General features: G+C 43.6%; 1 protein-coding gene across 1 annotated transcript in view; it reads left to right on the forward strand.

The window, feature by feature from the left end:
• LOC135918979 (uncharacterized) overlaps window positions 1-18,210 on the forward strand; it is a 64,960-nt gene that overhangs the window by 30,030 nt on the left and 16,720 nt on the right. Inside the window, exons 13-21 of the mRNA XM_065452705.1 lie at window positions 120-200; window positions 1,374-1,589; window positions 3,416-3,607; window positions 4,882-4,971; window positions 7,975-8,089; window positions 10,837-10,993; window positions 13,622-13,686; window positions 16,026-16,163; window positions 17,534-17,682. Of these exons, the coding sequence (XP_065308777.1) occupies window positions 120-200; window positions 1,374-1,589; window positions 3,416-3,607; window positions 4,882-4,971; window positions 7,975-8,089; window positions 10,837-10,993; window positions 13,622-13,686; window positions 16,026-16,163; window positions 17,534-17,682 (1,203 nt within the window). The remainder of the gene's footprint in view (window positions 1-119; window positions 201-1,373; window positions 1,590-3,415; window positions 3,608-4,881; window positions 4,972-7,974; window positions 8,090-10,836; window positions 10,994-13,621; window positions 13,687-16,025; window positions 16,164-17,533; window positions 17,683-18,210) is intronic.

The raw sequence follows: 18,210 nt of genomic DNA on the forward strand, positions 1-18,210 counted from the left end.
TCATCAGTGCAGTTGACTTAGCTCAGTGGAACATATGCACTGTGCAACAATATCATGTGCTGTGCGGGTCCTCCTCCCTCTGCATATTCTTAACGCATTCCTGTCTCTTGCTTGCTTAGGAGAAGGAGCGGCTACAAGCAGAATTTCCTGTGCTCTCCTTGATTGGTCCATGGCTGCGCAGTCAGCTTTATGAAGTTCAGGTAGGCATCATTGCCACACTCTCGCTTAAGGGGGCAGCCATGGTAAACCAAGGTTTTAACTAGCCACATTGGTACTGCTTTCCATATTGCATGAGTATTGCTTGCATGGTGTCTCCAGTGGTCTGACGTGTGCAACTCTTCCTGTTGTCATCAGTGCTATTTTTGTTGATAGTGTTGGTGACATCATTGTTGGCCAAATGTTCAACAGAGACAATTCTAACCTCATTTATTAATATTTTCAGGTAATTTGAGCCAGTTATTATCCTGCTATGCTGTCTACAAGCCCATGTATAAAACAGTTTGTTATTCTGAGCTTGGTTCTGGTCATGGATGAAAGAAGTAACCCTGGAGGGAGTGTCACATGATAAACTTGAAGCCTAGTTAGAAAGCAAAAAGAGAATTAATAATGAAAAAAACACCGAAGCGGTTGTTTCTAGTCACCCCGCATGGCTGTGCTTTGCGGGGTTGTTTGCTGCACTGCTTGCAAGTTATAATATGAAGCTAATTGCACAGGTTCTTTGAAGCTAGCGCTGCTGTTGGACTGGCAAGAATGTTCCTAGGTAATAAGTCCAAGAACTGAAAGCATCAAATGCAGTAAGCAGAAAGTGATTGACACAGGCTGGAGAAAGCAGTGGCAATTCCAGCAGCCAGTGGGACTCAAACCTACCACGAGCCAAGCCACCTACAGCATGCTGTTCCCTGGATTCAAAGCGTGATACATGCATTTGTCAAGCGAAAGTGTGCAGAAAGGGGAGAAAGGATCAGAGGAGGTTGCCTTGCAAAGGCTGGGGGCCCTATATCATGCTCTATCCTAAGTTTTTCTTTCCTCTGCGATTCTTGAGAAATTGTCACTGGGGGATCTAAATTAATTTTAATGGTCCTCATAAACTTGTATGCTCCAGTTTGTGGGTGCAGCTGTTTTCATTCACAAAGCAGATAGTCCCTAAGGTTTCAGGAGGACAAACAAGTTTATTTTCTATTGATTTATTTTCTTGGTAACGAGGTGACAGTAATCATCTCCTCACCAAAAAAAAAAAAAAAGAGCACGAACAAATGCTGGCAGATTTCTGTTTTTAAATAAACCTCAACTCTTGGATGTGCACCTTGGCATTCTTTTGAAATGTCTCCTTTTTTCAAAATTCTAGTTGAGACTTTGCCTATTGATGACTGCAGTGCCACTTGGAACGCGAGCACTGCTTGGAGGCCCACGAGACGGCACTGGCACTGTGCCGGGAGCGGGGCCTTGCGCAGGCTGCCTACTTTGTGGCACGCGACCTGTCATTCCTGCGGGAACAGGCCCCTGCACTGGCTGCCGAGCTGGCGCGGCTGCGCGCTCCCACCCGAACGTTCACCTGGCAGACGCACGTGTGGAGGCCCTCCCAGTGGCAGGTTGGTTGTTCTGTCTTAGGTTTGCTTGTGCAACTGCTGGTGTCATAGGCTGTGCTCCAATACTTGCTGTAGATCGCTAAACAGACAGCTATGTAGACAGTGGCCATCTTAGCTCTTGTTCCCATTCTGAGGAAAACGGCAAAAGGAGAGAGATAACCAAAAACGATGCAGGCTACTTCACTGCCTAAACCAAAGGCATCTGAGTAGAAAGCTTGGAAACTCAACGAGAAGGTCGTCTGCTTACAGGAAAACATAGTCACGCCTTCTTACAGGCATAATGTGAGCTACCTTGTGTTTTCTATAGGTTCACACATGCAGTGTTAAAATGTAATGATAATGTGTACTTTTCTTAACTTTTTTTTTCTACATGAGGTGGTGTCACATCGCAGAGACATCTTCCAGACAGTTCTGGATTCGTTCCACCACTTGGGCTTGAAGCTGTCTTCTTGGCTGTCAATGTCGACTGTCTCTAATGCTGGCCAGAATTGGAACTCATCCTTGGTGTTTCAAAGGAAGCACATTTGGAAATAAAGGGCAACTGGGCTGTTTGCCAATGTTGGAACACATGCTGAAGAAAACTTGAAGTGGCCTTGACACCATATTGTCACACTTTCTTCCGTTTGTGTACATTAAATAATGTTTAATAGGCTGAAAATTACTTTTTCACAGCGGTAGCTGTTATGGACTCATCCCTCCTTGTCATTTTGATGTCTGCTAATCTCCATCACTGGAATTGCAGAATGTATTGTGTGGGGTTCTTACACCCATGTTCTTGGGACAAAGAAACGACAGCACAGTAGTGCAAACAATCGCAAGGGTATTTATTGCACCTTTCATAGATCAATGCCTGCTAGCCGAGTTGCTATCCACAAAACATGCCGATGGGCGCGCGCCAGATCTAGAAGTCCGACTCACCGCGACCGGATAACGAGCGAATATGTTCGCCCCATGCTGGATCCCAACGCCTGGTCGTTCGCGTGTACGGTCACGCAAACGGTGGCACGTTCGAAGCCGGCCACGCGAGACGGTCTCGCAGAAGCATGGATTGGCGCACCCGTGGCACGTCCACGCTGCTTGCCGTCCCGAACCAAAGAGAGAGTGCCTCTCCCTTTTCGCGCCCAAGTAACCCCGCCCGTAGGCGGCGTTAGCAGCGCAACACTCGCGCCATCTCTCGTCCTGCGCCTCAACCAGACCGATTGCTGCGGGCATCACGCAGGCCACGCGGTGAAGCCGGACCGCAGGAGACAAGAGCCACGCGCGAAAAGAACACATCAGGGGACGTGTGAGAGTTGCGCATCCCCACAATTGCCAGAATTACAGTCGAACCTCAATATGATGAACACAGATATAACAGATTATTGGATACAATGAAGTAAATGTAAAATATTTCTTGATAATAGCAGCATGTAATGAATCCGTGCTTATATTGAGTATTGGATATAAGAAAGGTATATTTTGTCAGATGCTACTTTGTTATCAGGTTTGAATGTAAAAGAAACAAAGAAAAAGTTGCACTGCCCGGCCACCAGGATTCAAACTCCAAACCCACAAAGTGCGAGTCAGATTCTGTAACTTGCGCAAGACAATTGATTACGACTGAGAAATTCCCCAAGTGCCACATGTGATACCAGTGTTAGTTTTGCACTATAGGCGACTTTGGATGTTGGCTGGTGTTATGCTGCATCATCTACACATGTTTTTTGCCCTCCCATATTTCACATTTGTTTCAAATTTGTTATTTAATTGTACTCACAACAAGGCATGCTATTGAACAGTACCCTGGATTTCGTGTGGCACTCCTATTTCATTCCGAGGCGCATCTGCAGGTGCGGCGCGTGGGTGGCCCCTTGGGCCCCGAGCCAACAACAGGGGACACCCTGCTGCTGGGTGAGCGCCCCACGTATGTGGCTGAGAAGCAGAACACCCGACTCACCTCCACACGGCTGCCCCTGTGGCGCTGGGGCAACTTCTGCCACCGAGTTTGGGCGCACACCTGCAATGCCATGTTCCTCCTCGGGGTATGTGCCTGCATCTGCTTACTTTATTCATATTATTTCTTTATGCATTCACTTCGCACATTTCTGTAACTCTGTACTGACAACAATAAACAGCAAAAGCCACTTACACACCCCTTATGCATATGGTGGAACACTGGTTGTATGTACCCTGATTTTGCAACATCTTGGGTTTTACGAAAAATTAGTGATATAGAAAATGCATTAAAAGCCTCGATTGTGCGACACAAGATTACGCATGTCCCGTGTTAATCTGCAAACCCAACGGCGGATGCGTGAGAAGTGCCGCCAGATTCCGGCAGCTTCCTCATGCTGCCGTTCCCTTTGTGAGAAAAGGGAGAGCGACCCTTCGCTTGGGGAAAGTTCCAACTGGTTTCCGGGCTCCCTCCTAGCCTTCTTTTTCCTTCTCTCACGCTTCCTGTCCTCTTCATGTCGCTCAACTACCACTCGCCTTTGTCCCTTCATTGCCGTCTCATTGCACTGTCTCTCAGTGTTTTTTCTCTGCAGCACCTGCTCCTGTCACCAGATGCATTCGTGAATACGGCTGGCAGCATTTTCGGTGCTGTGCCAAGCTCGCTATCTTCATACAGGGCCAAGAGCACTGTCAGCTGCATGCTTTGACACATCGATTGCAAAGTGTCATGAAATCCTGCAGCATATTAGCCTATAGGTTAAATTGAAGCACCTTACAACTATTTCGTTAAAAAGTCCATGTATTATAGATGTAATTTTCGTTGGTTGGATTATATGCCGTGTTTCTGTGGCTCTGAGAAAGTCATAAATCTGGGTTCCACTGTACTTGCCAGCTTTTACAATTTTATCATAAAATTTCTCATTTTTAGAGGTCATTTGCAATTGTCGTAGAAAGCTTTAGCCCGGGCCCACTCTGATTTCTCTATTCAAATACATGTGAAACTTCGATATGCTTTTATGAGACAGCTGCTGGACCGATATGTGGTCTGTCGCCTTTTGGAGTGCAAATTAAGCTTTAGCAACTCTAGGAAGCAGAGTTTTTATTGAAGGCCTCGAATTTTTTGTGAAAATTGCGAAGTATCAGTAAGGTTCCAAAATATAGAAGCATGAAGTTTACAAATCCGTAACTCTATTGCAGTTCTGTAAATTGCATATGATAGAGCATCTCAAGTGCACAAGTGTGATGTTATGAATTTATGACTTAAATGAAAGTGTTATAATGTTTGCGAGTGTTTTACAAGAGTCCTACTCGCAAATTAGGGTTATACTTCTGAGCGGTGTATAACACATCACTTTTCTTGTAGATCCTGATACCATGGTGCAGTCCCCTGAGCTTGCGCAGCCTGGTGCTTCCCCGTCCCTTCATGTCAGACTTCGAGGTCAACCAGGAAGATGTGAGTGTTTTTCCAATTAGAGCTCTCGAGTAATCACCATCACCATAATCACCGCTGTACAGCTGCGGGATCACGCGAGCACCTGCTCAAAAGCACGAAAAAGAGCAGCAGCTTGTGCCTTTCATAGTCACGTGCAACAGTTGGTTGATAGAAAAGCGTTCCTTTGCCTCCATCGACTGAACGTATCTGCAGTCAAGCCTCGTTATAATGAAATAGGTTATAACAAACTGATCGACATAATTTATTTATATAGTGAAAATACCTTACAAGCCCCTTGACAGGGCATTGAGTAAGGGGGGTAATAAAAGTGCAGAGTAACTCGACAGAGTACAAATGGCTTAAACTTGTAATTTAACACAAAGAAATGGAGGAATCGATGATAAAGTGGTGTAACGGCAATATAAGGTTGGGCAGGAAAGAGGATAATACGAAAAAAGAAAATATTGGCTGGCATTATACATTTGGCAAAACTGCACACAAGAGTGTACCAATCACAATGACGACAGTAAAAAGAAAAGAAACTACAACCAAGGATAGACAGCCAATTAAGCGGATTCTAAGCGCAGAAACAGTAGGCAGTGTTTCAAAGACGCACAATGGTAGGGCATTATAAAAAACGCAGGGACTAATCGCGTGCTCAGTAAAAACATTTTTCAATATAACAATGCAGTCAGGCACAAAGTGGTATACCGGTAAAAAAGCAAACAAAAAAGAAACATATGCAGTCGTACAGAAAAATGATGGATGTCTTTGGTCTTAAAGCGGTAAACATAACAAATAAATAAATAAATGGGTGGGATACAGGACATGGCACAAGAAGTAAAACAAAATTGGAAAAACTAGTGGTAAGTTTTTATTGCAAAAAGAAAGAGTGCAGAAGTTGACGGAAACTATCGTGGTCTGGTTCGGATGCGATGTTGTCTGGAAGACCATTCCACAAACGTATGGCGCTAGGAAGAGCAGATGAGTTGAAGGCGTGAGTTGAAGTAATTCAACTGAAGTAATTCTTTCTGAAATTCATCTTGAGACTCATGCGTTTTCGCACTTGTTTTGATGAAGCAAGAATTTTCTATAAGTGGATAGAGTTAAACATTATGGGGTCTGAAGTGCACTTAGTAACCAAGGCAATGACTACATCATAGAGCAGACACAGAACAGGCATTTATTGCTCCTTTTTTTTTTACAGGAATGCCAGCTAGCCTAAATATATTCAACGAAAACTTCCTCAGTAAGAAATGAAATTTGACTCGTCAACCAAAGATACCTAGCAAATCTTAACCCATACCTTACGCTGGCACCTGGCATTCGTAGGTGTTGCTACTCGAAGTTCCCCTCATGCTGACATGTGGTGCTCATATCTAGGCTGCACAAAGGCACCATACTGGCATTGGAACACTCTCATTTTATCTCGTCACAGCTGCATAGCACCAATTCCCATTATCACGTGTGTCATGTGAGGAAGCCAAACGTTGTAAGATAAGAGAGCCGTGTGGGGAAGACAAGCGTAGGGGAATGCGATACAGTCCCGTCTTGCCTGCAGTGGTAGATTGGTGGCTATGGTGTTGTGCCACTGAGCTTGAACTTCGATCCCGGCCACGACGGCCTCTCTTTAATGGGGGTAAAATTCAAAAACACCTGTGGTGCTTGGATTTAGGTGCAAGTTAAAAAACATCAGGTGGTCAAAATTAATGCGGAGTCCCCCACTACGCTCTACCTCATAATCAGATCATGGTTCCAGAATTTGTCCAGTGCCCCCCCCCCCCCCCCCATTAGTGTAACCAACTTCACTGTAACAAAATACTCAATGTAATGAATCATTTTACTTTTCATTACTTCATGTCTGTAGAATGGCATAACATTTTAAACATAAATTTAATAAAGTGTGTTTATACACAATTCTCAATGTTATGAAATTTCACTGCAAGAGAGTGGTGCAAGCTGCCTTGCACTTTGGCAGCCGCCTTACCCATTTGCACAGTTTTGTTGAGTGCTTGACCACCAGTTCGAGAACTTCATGTGCACTCTTGCACATACGGACTTCTCAAGTAGCATTCCCTTCTTTTATCTATCATATGGAGCTGCAGCTGGTCAGAAGTTAAGGTAGATATTTATGCAAGTTAGTGAATCATATTGAATAGCTTTTTAGCTAGACAAGGACACAAGAAAAGATGCAGAACTCAATATGCTTCTTGTATCATGGGTGTTTCCTTGTGTCATTATTTGTAAGTGCTAAAAAACATCAGCAACGTTAGAATCAATTTAGAGCAATCCACTAAGGGGTCATTTGGGGCCCACATGTTGCTTCTAAATGTTGACCCTGATCTGTTGAAGCAATCAATCAAGCTGTCTTGCTGCTTTGCTCAGAACTTGCAGGTTTGTGCATTACTCAATGTTGTGTATGTAGTATGTCCTGAGGAGATTGCACTTCCTATAAAGCCTCATTGCAAATTTTACTGCTTTATCAAATTACATGCATGCTTAAAAAGCCTTTGTCAGAGTTCCGTATGATTTACAGGTTTCAGTGAACCAGCCTATAACCATTTTATTAGCATTATTACAGTATATTTTGTGTGCTTGTGTACATGAAGAGATACAGGTAACTCTTTTTGAGCAACTGTCACTTTTTACTTACCGGACTCGAAACTGATTCTCTAGCTGGCATGAGTGTGTGTGTGAGCATCACAAATGCACTCCAGCTGCTCTTCTATTACAACAAATAGGGCAAGGGACTTTGTCCTCCTTAAAATGGTGACAGTGTAATATAAGTCTGTGCAGTTTAATTTGAGAAGTATTTAAAATGCATGCATACTATTTATTAAACAACTTAGAAAATGTTCCACTCACACCCAATTTGGGTTCAGTTAAAAGAAAAGTAATGCTGCTCGTCCTTATTGAGTACATTATTGTATGCTGGTAATCAGGAAGTGACTTGATGAAAGTCTCAGTCCCTTGAGACTGGCTGCTACTCGAACAGGCTAACGCGAATTCCCCGCTGCTCTGCAGGGGAGACTTCAGCCGCGCAAGTCATCTTCCACGCAGACACTTTGCTCCCGACTACTGTCCCTTTGGAGGCACATCTCCAAGTCAAGAACAGACTTTGAATCTCAACCAGACTCTGGTGAGGGATTTTGTAGTGCCATGCAACTCATCAAATCTCGATAATTCGAACTCGAAAGGGCCCGAAAACGTGTTCGAATTAAAGAAAGCTAATTGAATGAAGGACTTACCTGCAGTGGCGCATGTGCACTGAGTTTATACATGAGTGGGAAGTTCCAAAAGGTTTACTCACATTACAAATTACAGTCAACGTCCGATTTTCTGGACTCCCTAGGGGCCACGATTTCGTCCGAAAGATCTGGTGGTCGGAAAAAATTAATGCACACCTTTTACTGCCTCCAAGGGCTCAAATCGCCACAGGCACGTCCGAAATAGCCCTAAAGGCCTGCCAGTACATTTATTAAGCACATCAGTGCTCGTGCAGTGATAGGGGATGGCGGGTGCTCGTGTGTATAATTAAAGGAAACATACCATGTCCCGTGACAATTGCCCATTCTAACGTTTGGTATGCTTCACTGCGTAACACTACTGTATTGGTGCGAAGATGACTTTTGGGAACCTGCATTATGCCACATGTCATTCTTTTCGTGCTCCAAAGCGATTGGCCAGGATTATAAAGGCGGGCTCGGCGTCATTGCTAACAGCGTTGAATTGTTTCAATGAAAAACATGGCGCCGAACAGCAAGAAGCTTGGTAGTGAAAGCCAAAGCAGCTTGGCCTAGCGTTGCTGCGGTGTGGCTATGTACGGCTGCCAGTGGATCTGCGTGCGAGAGTGCCGGCTCGAGGCGGCGAGAGAATTAAAATTTTGTTGGTGGTAGCTTCGATTAGGGCCGTTTCGAACCTGCTGTCAGAGCAATAGCTCCGGAAAATCGGACGCTGAAGGTTTTTTGCGTCAGAAATTTCACTTATACATTGACTCTATGGGGTACATGGCGGTGCCACAAAGGCGTTAAAAAAATCGGTTGTTGACTGTACAGGACACCCGTCACTAACAGAAGTAATTGGTGATGCGCACCTGCGCACGCCTGCCCACAAGTTTCCTCCCTGTATTTTTTTTTCTTCGCATGCGGCATTGAAGGGTCTCTCCCAAGTTCTTCCTATTTGACGAGGTCAGAGGAATGCTGGTTGGAGGCGCGGCTACGTGATTTGGTGCGCTGCAGAGAGCACTGTGTAAGCACAGTATGTTTGAATAAACCGTCACAAATGCTTGCGCGTTCGAATTACTTGCTGTTTTCGCCCATTGGAATGCACATAATGCAGCGCTAGTTTGAATAAACCGAAAGTTCCAATTAAACTTGTTCAAATTAACAAGATTCGACTGTACCACTGCTAAAATAAAAAAAAAAAAAGGATGAGAGAGAGTAGCAACATTTCTACCTTTCGATTGCACGTGGAATATTAATGGGTGTTTTCATTGTCTGAAAGTGTTTTTGAAAGAGGAGGCTGGCATAGTTCTTGCCCCCCTCCCCATTCAAAAAATCTTAGTGATCCTGTGTCCTGAACTTTTGGAAATTAATAGATTGAGAGCAGTGGAAGGTGCATTATATAAGTGAATATGACAATTTGCCTTCCCATTCCTTACAGCTGCACTTGCCCATGCAATGTCAAAATAGAAAGGGCCCGTAAGTATTGTCTCACTGCAAGAGTTGGAAGTGCCCTCCTGCCTTCTGTGCATTGTTTCCTGACTGGTGATGGCAATACGTATTACCATAGTCCTGAAAAACTGTCATCTGATTTAGCACTCATTTGATGCCTTCCACTATTTTTTCCACATTTTGTAAGTCCAGATTCTTCAGGGAGCAGTCACTTGCACATTTGCATTACTGAAGTACCCCGAAGAAGTTGGTCATGGATTTCATTTTCGTTTGCTTCACTTCAAATTGGCACATTGACGCTAGCTGGTAAAACCTTGCAGAAATGTTGACATGGATTCGACTGAGAGCTATTAGCATTGTTAAATATTTTTGTTTTCGACAATTGCATTCATTGTACAGTAAACTATCAGTTGTACGAACGTCGGTTGAACGAATATTTCAGAAAACTCCCGGCAGTTTTTCTATGCATTCTATTCTAAAAATCGTTCAGTTAAACAAATTCCTAAATAGCGAATATTTCAATTGAGCAAACTTGATCAGTGGACCCAGGCTCACTTTTGAAATCACTTCAACGAAGTTTCGCGCTCTGCAGCGCTGGCGCAGCCGATGCCGGCCGCCCCCAAATCGCCCTTCCAGCGGCGGCTATGTGCAGTGCGATAGTGAGCTGGTTACCTGTGTCGAAATATCAGATATGAAAATTGTTGAAAATTATGTGGAACTTGTGTTTGGTTTTTGCACTTCACGGTCACAATTCTGATTAATAACTTGCAGTACAGAACGTATGCACCAGGATGCAATATTTAATTGCTGCAGACCACAAGACATGAAAAGCATGAATGCTACATACAAGCGACTGACAGTTTTGGATGCAGCAAATGAAATTCGCTACTTGTTTTTTTCTATGTAATACTAGGTGAAATAGCAGAAAAAAGATGTGTCCCATTAAAAAGGTGTGCTATTGCTGCGGTGAAGTTCAGGACAACATTCATTTGGGCTAGATAGTGCGTACTTGAATTAGGAAGGAACAGCGCCTACTAAGACGATCACAAGAGGGGAGAACGACAAAGGACAAGCGCCAATGTCCGCTTGTCCTGTGTCGTTCTCCCGTCTTGTGATCGTCTTAGTAGGCGCTGTTCCTTCCTAATTCATGTGGTGAAGTGTTGCAATGGGCGGTGCCCCAAGAGCAGCAGTGTGAGTGGCACACCCTCTGCAGGCTTTGTGGGCAAAGGACTTAGCCGGCAAGTGAACCGTGCCTGGAACTACCTTGTCAAGGGCCTAGTGGGTACAGTGCTGCTGGTGCTGGTCTTTCCCGTGCTCTCCTTGGTCGTCTGCTTCACATCCCTTGTGGCGGCACTTCTGGCACCCCTCTGGTAAGCAGTGCTGGACTGTAGACTCCCGTTAATTCGACTCCGCTTAATTCAATCCCAACTGAAGGTCCTGGTCATCACCCATACATTTCTATGGCCCAAACTTCCATTATTTCGATCTCAAAATTAGCCTTCGCCTGATAACTCAAACTTTATTGGTGAGCTTCGTGGCCGTGTTATATCCATGTTATGCGGTGAAGCATACCAAGAATGGACAAGGGCCACTGTCACAGCACATAGTATGCGTTTCTTAATTATACCGGCATGCACGTGCCATCTCTGGTCACAGTACCAGCACCTAGACGCCAAATACGCATACTGGCACCCATTCAGAGCTTTTCTGATGTTGCTATGGCAAACCGAGACCAATAACGGGGCCTAGTACGCATTCCTTAATTATATAAGCATGCATGCCCCGTACACCAAGAAGCGGAGAAAAAAAAATTCACCGGTGATTACGATACTCCCTAATGCGGGGTTTGAGTGCAGCTCTATACATGTTTTCATTTCGTGATATATTGACTGATGCGAACATCAGTCTCGTACAGCTCGTGGCAGACGGAGTGAAGTGTGGCGCGACTGCTTTGCTAATCGGGAGATCACGAGAGCCAGCGCGTGGGTGACGCGTAGGCGCGATTCACAGCAGCTGCCGCAGACAGATCTCTACTCAAGCGGTGCTTTGTTTCCATATATGGTATAGGTGGACGCGCTCACCACCTGCTTTATCGATGACGTCTTCGGTGAACAGGCGATGGCGCATTACTCTGCCGCCATCTCATAGCGGTCATCGCCACAGAGCCTGTTTTACGGGGCTCTACGCTTTTCTTCTCACACTTTCGCCATACCCACCTCCTCCACTTTCCACCTCATGGTACCGTTGCACCCTCCTCCTCAGCTTTCCTCCTTGCGCACTCTTTGCCCTTGCAGTCTTTCATCCCCCACTGCGCTCCGAGTTCACTCTTTCATCCCTTGCTGTGCTCATTTGCTCGGTTAGGCTGAGGATGTCGCCACTCAATGCAGGAATGGGTGCCTAAGGGCTGTGGTCTAAAAATTCACGTATAAACTTCACTGAGTTGTCTAAGTATGCATAAGCATTGTGCCTCTTGCTCATATCCACGCAGCTCGGTGTCATTATCAATCTTATCAAACTTGATTCGATCAGTATAAACACTTATCAAACCTTATTGGACGTTATCAAACTTATTGGACTAGGTCTGACCCATATCAACCCTTGTTGGTAGTTATCAACCATATTGGACTGGATCTGACCCTGATCAACCCTTTTTGGTTGTTATCACCCTTATTGCAATCGATCTGATTGTTATCAATCCTTATCTGTCCTTATCAACCTTATCAGACATGATCCAACCCTTATCAGCTATTATCAGTCTTTATCAATCTTATCATTGCTTCGATGATTGTAAGCCCTTACCGCTCTTTAGCACATTATCCATCCACATCAAGCAGTTATCAACCACTCCTTATCAACTCATTGACTGCTTATATGTCAGTTCTGCGCAATGCGAAGTGCATCGGCCCTTGGAGATCGGTAGTATTTCGGTCACTGAAGGAATGCCCAAACAGAGGCGCATCCTGCAACCACCAAAATGCATCAGGTATGTGGTGTGTTTGGCATTAAATTTTCGCAAAGTTGGAATTTTTATGATGTCTATAATGCTCCAAGATGGCTCTACATGGGACCCTAGAGATAGATTTTATTCTACCATCATCGAATCTTTCAACAGAGGCTTCATAGAAACTGCTCTCATTTGACATCTGTTTTGTACTGCCGGTACAATGCATTCATATGGTTCAGATATAGTATTTGCCTTCTGCAAGCATGGGTGTTTAGACTAGTGGATAAGACACTCAGCTTCTGAGCGTTGGTTTGTAGGTCCGAAACTCACCACCACCAACGTTCTTTCTTTCGAATTTATTTTGTTTTGCACATAACTTTCTTTATAGTGATTCGTCTTATGTGACAGATAGACAGGCTTCCTCATTGGCTAGGCACAGAAATGCTTACGCATTTAAAGGCATTTCTGTTCTAAGAAGGCTAGTGAAAAGGAAAGCACTAAGATGATAAAATTCAGAAAGTTGGAATATTTAAAGCCAACAAAAAAAGCGGAGGTCTGTCTATATCTGCTTTATTTGTCGGCTTTAAATGACCCCTCAAGTCTATCTCCACTTTTTTTGCCTATCTAAAACTCCGGAGGCCTGACAGTAAACTTATTAGGTGTCTTGGTGCTCGTACTGTGACCGGAAATGGCGCATATACATGTGTAAATTAAGAAACGTGTGCTATGTCTCATAAGTGCCACCTTTCCACCGTTTAGTATCCTTTACCGCATGATACGGCTGTATTGCGGCGAAGCTAATCTTAAACTCAAGTATTATCAAGTGAATCAACAGCATGTTTCAGCATTTTTTCTGTTTTCTGTTTAATTATACCCGCCGGATAATTCTATCAGCTTAGTCGGTCTCGTCATGATTGAATTAACGGAAGTCCACGGTATTTTTATTCTGGTGGCATCACCACATCTGATGAACATGGGCTTTAAAACTGTTCTAGTCGAGGGCTGTAATGATGTCACCTTACCTGACCTAGGTCGTCGTGTTCTCTTTCTGCAGGATGCCGTGTGTCATGCTTGCCTTCCACCTACTGATGGTGCTTGCCTATGACTTCGACTCACCAAGTGCGTTCTCCTAGCTGCTTTTAAACTTTCGTTGTGCTAGTTGTTTATAACTGGCCATTTGGCAAAATGTGTTTACACGGTGATCTGCCATGTGGTGCGCTGATATGGATGACATAACATGCATAAGAATCTTGCAACTTGTGTTTGCCGGAGAGAGATTGATAAGCTTTGTCAATGTCATACTTGCTGCAGCTTATTGTGGTAGAATGTAAGTTTTTTTTTAATTTTCTGGCACTCGCTACGGTGAGTGGGCCCATCATAATGGTGTATACACTATTTTGACGGGCCCTATCATTGTGTAATTGCTAAATTGAGGGTGCCCTTTTCTTTCTGTCGCATCTTATGTGCAGAGCTTTCCTAGTCAGTGGATCGGAGTGCCCGTCTCACTGGGGCATACAGTAACGACATAACAACACATAATTATTCATTGGTCTATGGCCGCTAAAGCGGCATCTACCTAAGGCCCCACCCCCCCTCTTCACCTGGGCTACACAACAGGTTGCTTCGCTCTCCTTGGCAGGAGCCCTCCGTACCAGCCCTGGTCGTGAAGCATAGGACAAAATAACAAGTACAGCAGAAGTCAAATGAGAAAAAAATAATAATGTAGCTACTTTTTAAAAAAATCTTCCACAATGCGATTTGTCCCCAATACTCCACAATCCTGAGCCCGATGCTTTTCCTCGACATCATAAAACTAGACAGAGGTGTGCTATTACACAGGTTTTGGATCGGCTGCTGTTACCCGTCAAAATAGTGTTGTCACTATACTCAGCGGTTACTATAGGCGGTTACTTTCTTTTTACTACATTTAATGTATTTCAGTATCAACATAAGTTCAGCAATGCTGTTACTGAAGCAGTTTGTGTCCAAGGTGCTTTCTTTCATCTCTTGCACATGTTGATGACCATTAATCAAGCTCCATAATTTGTTACTATGGTGGCAGCATAGTGGACATGGCAAAGCTATTTTTCTCCTCCTTCTCTTTCACCTTAAGTTACAGGTGTGAACATATTTCTGTAGCCTAATGAAGTCCTGCCAATTTCACCAAAAAAATTTTCAACTGTTACACAGCACAACTGTCAAGCCCTTAGCACACACCTATGAGTGATGCAAATGTTTAGGCCTCTCCATCAGGTGAGAAAGCAGCTTAATAAGGATACTTACTTCATGCTTGCCTGACAGAGGCACAAACAGTCTCGCCACTCAGGGGCGTCTGCTTAGGGCATGAAAGCTATGCTCTTCAGCAGCTAGTTTAGATTTTAGGGGGTGAAACTGACTTAAATTTACTGAGTTGTAGAAATAGCAGCATCAACTTTTTGAATGTCTGGGAACATTTATAAACTTCTTGAATGATGAGCTTCAAGTCTTGCATCAGGATCAATTGTTTCGCTCTTGTGGTTAAAAAGGTTGTCTAATTTGCATAATCGAAAAATGTAGAACGTTGCAAATTGAACTTGCACAGTTACTTGTCTAATTATTACCTTGAGTCATGTTAAAATGTATGGAAAGCAATACCAAAGAAAGTGTTTAATTATTGAAATTTTTTTTATATTTTAGGGAATTGTGAATACATATTTTTTAATGACCCCATATATGAAGTGCATGAGCGCCAACTGCCAACCATCAATAGCTGTGTATCAAAGGAAACGCCTGAACACATTTTATGGCCACTTCAGTACAGTGTGCACAGATTCACAGAATTACCATTCAAGCAATGTGAATTCCATGAAGAGCTCAGATTTGTCATTCTGCCCCTCTTTAAAGTGTGCACACACTGATTTCCAGCAATTGGCATACATCTTTTTGTCACCTGAAAGAGCGTTTACATTTCTGTGGGTAAATTTTTTGTCTAGTATATCTCTTGCACATTTCTACATCGACTGACATGTGTGATTGTTACTGGTACTGCCGTTCAACTTTAGTTTGTGTAGTTTTCGTTGTGTATTTAGTTCATTTTGTTATGTACCCCTATTCTAATAATGGCCTCTGGGCACATATAGTGACCTTGATAAATAAATAGGTAAATAAATAAATAAATAAATAAATTTGTTTAAGAAAACAAAACAAAACGGAAATTCCGTCTTGATATTTGTACAAACTCTCATTACTGGTTGAGCAGTGCTGTTTTAGCCACTCACACTGATTGCAATACTGAACTGACTTGCACACAGAGCAGTGGTCTCAAACACACTGCCCACAATGTGCTGCCTGGTGCGGCCCCCTAAATGTGACTGCTGCATGAGGCACGGTATGTTACCACCATTGGGCATGCCTTGGTGTGTGCTTCAGTTCAGTGAGCTGCGTACACTGAATGCAGTAAGGGATTGTTGATGGTGCAGGCCCTGAGCGCAACCGTATCTGTGTGCTGGGTGAGGCCATCCTTTGGCAAGGGCTGGTGCTGGGTCTCCTTCAGCCAATTGCAGCGGCCGTCATAGCCCTGGTGCTGTGTCCCATAGCAGCTGGCTTCATTCTCTTGGGTGAGCCCCGTTACGTATTGCGACACTGCTGTGCTTTATGTAATCTTCACACTTTGGCTCACGTGTGACAGAGATTCAGTTTGCCTGTATGTCCTTTGTGTAATACCAGGTCGCCGGAGACATTTACACTGGCAGCCTTATTGGTGGTGCCATCTTGTGATGTAGGACACAGAACTATTATTGCAGTGACCTACCATATGTTACTTAATTGTTGTTGTAAAGCATTGATAGTGACATAACATTCACTCTTATAAAAACTTTATTTGGTGAGGACACTGACACGTAACACAAATGTTTCATGTGCATTGTCTAGTTGGACTAAGTGTCACAAGATGTCACTACCAGCATTGCTTCTGCTATCCATGGTCAGCAACCCGGTATTTCGTAACAAGTACTACTTTATGGGCAAGCTAAAACTTACTATTGTCAATGATGTAATAATAAGCATTGCTCTTTTTCTGTTTTTTACCAATATTTGCCTTGACAACCTGAGATATTGTCAAACTCAATTTTACCGCTTCTCTGCTATGATTATGAATACTTTTTCGTGTTTCAGATAAATAAAGCTTGTCCTATCAGTTTCAGTTATTGGTTATAGACAATCATAGATGCCATAACTAAACTGTGTCGGTAGAGTAACAGAGAATAAAAAATTTTACCGATGCAGAGTTGCATTATTTGACAGTCTCCTAGCATGGCATTGAAGGTGAGTGTGATGTGCATGTAAGCATGCAGAAAAAAAGGGCGGTGGCTTTGTGTACCACAGTAGTTCTAATGACTGTGAGTTGCATTTTGGTTCTCATGTTAGACAACGCCAATTTTGCTACGAGTAGCATGCTAAAAGCTGCCCATTAGTTAAGTCTAGCCCCTGTATGAATCAAATATGTGTATGCAAGAAGCTGTTGATGTGATATTTTATCAGTAAGTAGCATTGTACTGTTTTTAGGTTTTAATGTCCCTGGCTCAGTACATTTGACAACATAATTATATATTATCTATACTCGCAGGCAGCTTTTTGTGGCAGTGAAGAGAAAGCTAAGGGGGGTGGAAGTTCTGCATATGGGTTAATGCACCAAGCAGTCCGCCAAAGTGGCAGTGCTTTTGATTTCTTGGAACAGGTACTGAATCAAGCTTCCATGTGGGACAGTTTCTTATTCGCCCACATATGCTGAAGATAAGAGCAGAAAAATGAGTCAAATTTAGCACTCGGTGGTGTATTTTGTCTTTGTTGCACTGCGAGCCCATGACCTGCTGGGCAACAAAAGCAGGTGCTCTGCTAGCCCCTATTTGTTGTTACTCAATGTCCCTGAATGGAGACGTGTGAGTGCTTTGCTGTACAACTATAGATTGTTGTGGGTGCTGCTGCGCAGTTGCAGTGCTTCGGTGGGGAGCGGTGCGCTGTTGGGATGCGCTGTTGTTTCACGGTGTGATCAAGCGCCGGGCACGGGTGCCAGTGGGTGACAGTTGGATGGTGACCCGTGTGGCAGGACCTGGACTCTCCCAGGACCACCTTTACCAGGTGCCCGCCCTTGTCATAGCTGGCAACTCTTGCAACTTTTTTTAAAAGTGCCCGCCCTTCTCTTATTAGGAGTATTGTATGAACACCAATAATTTTATAATTTTTCATTTACATCTAGTGTAGGCAAATATGATTTGATGAGAATACAAATACAGTCGCTGGTCAATTTTCAGAACTTGATCTTTCAGAGCTGCTCAATTATTCCGACCTACCAGCAGCAATGCCAATTACTCAAAATCAATGTACAATGGCAGCCGAAATATTGGTCACCATTATCTGGATGCTCAGTGAATAAAACTTCATGATCAACATTTCTGGTTGCCTTTAGTACAGCTTATTCATTCTCGCTGCAAAAAAAGAGTGACTGTTCACAGCTTCTGTGCAAAACAAAATCTTTGTTCTTTTTTTAATTAAATGCCGACATTTGATTAATGAAACACTCTTTAGTATGTTTAAGGAAATTTTAATATCTCTATTTGCATTTGATTGCAGTATTTAAAGGGCTAATTTTAAGACTGGCAGGTCTGC

Source organism: Dermacentor albipictus, chromosome 8, assembly GCF_038994185.2.
Source record: "Dermacentor albipictus isolate Rhodes 1998 colony chromosome 8, USDA_Dalb.pri_finalv2, whole genome shotgun sequence".
NCBI classification, from domain to species: Eukaryota; Metazoa; Arthropoda; class Arachnida; order Ixodida; family Ixodidae; genus Dermacentor; species Dermacentor albipictus.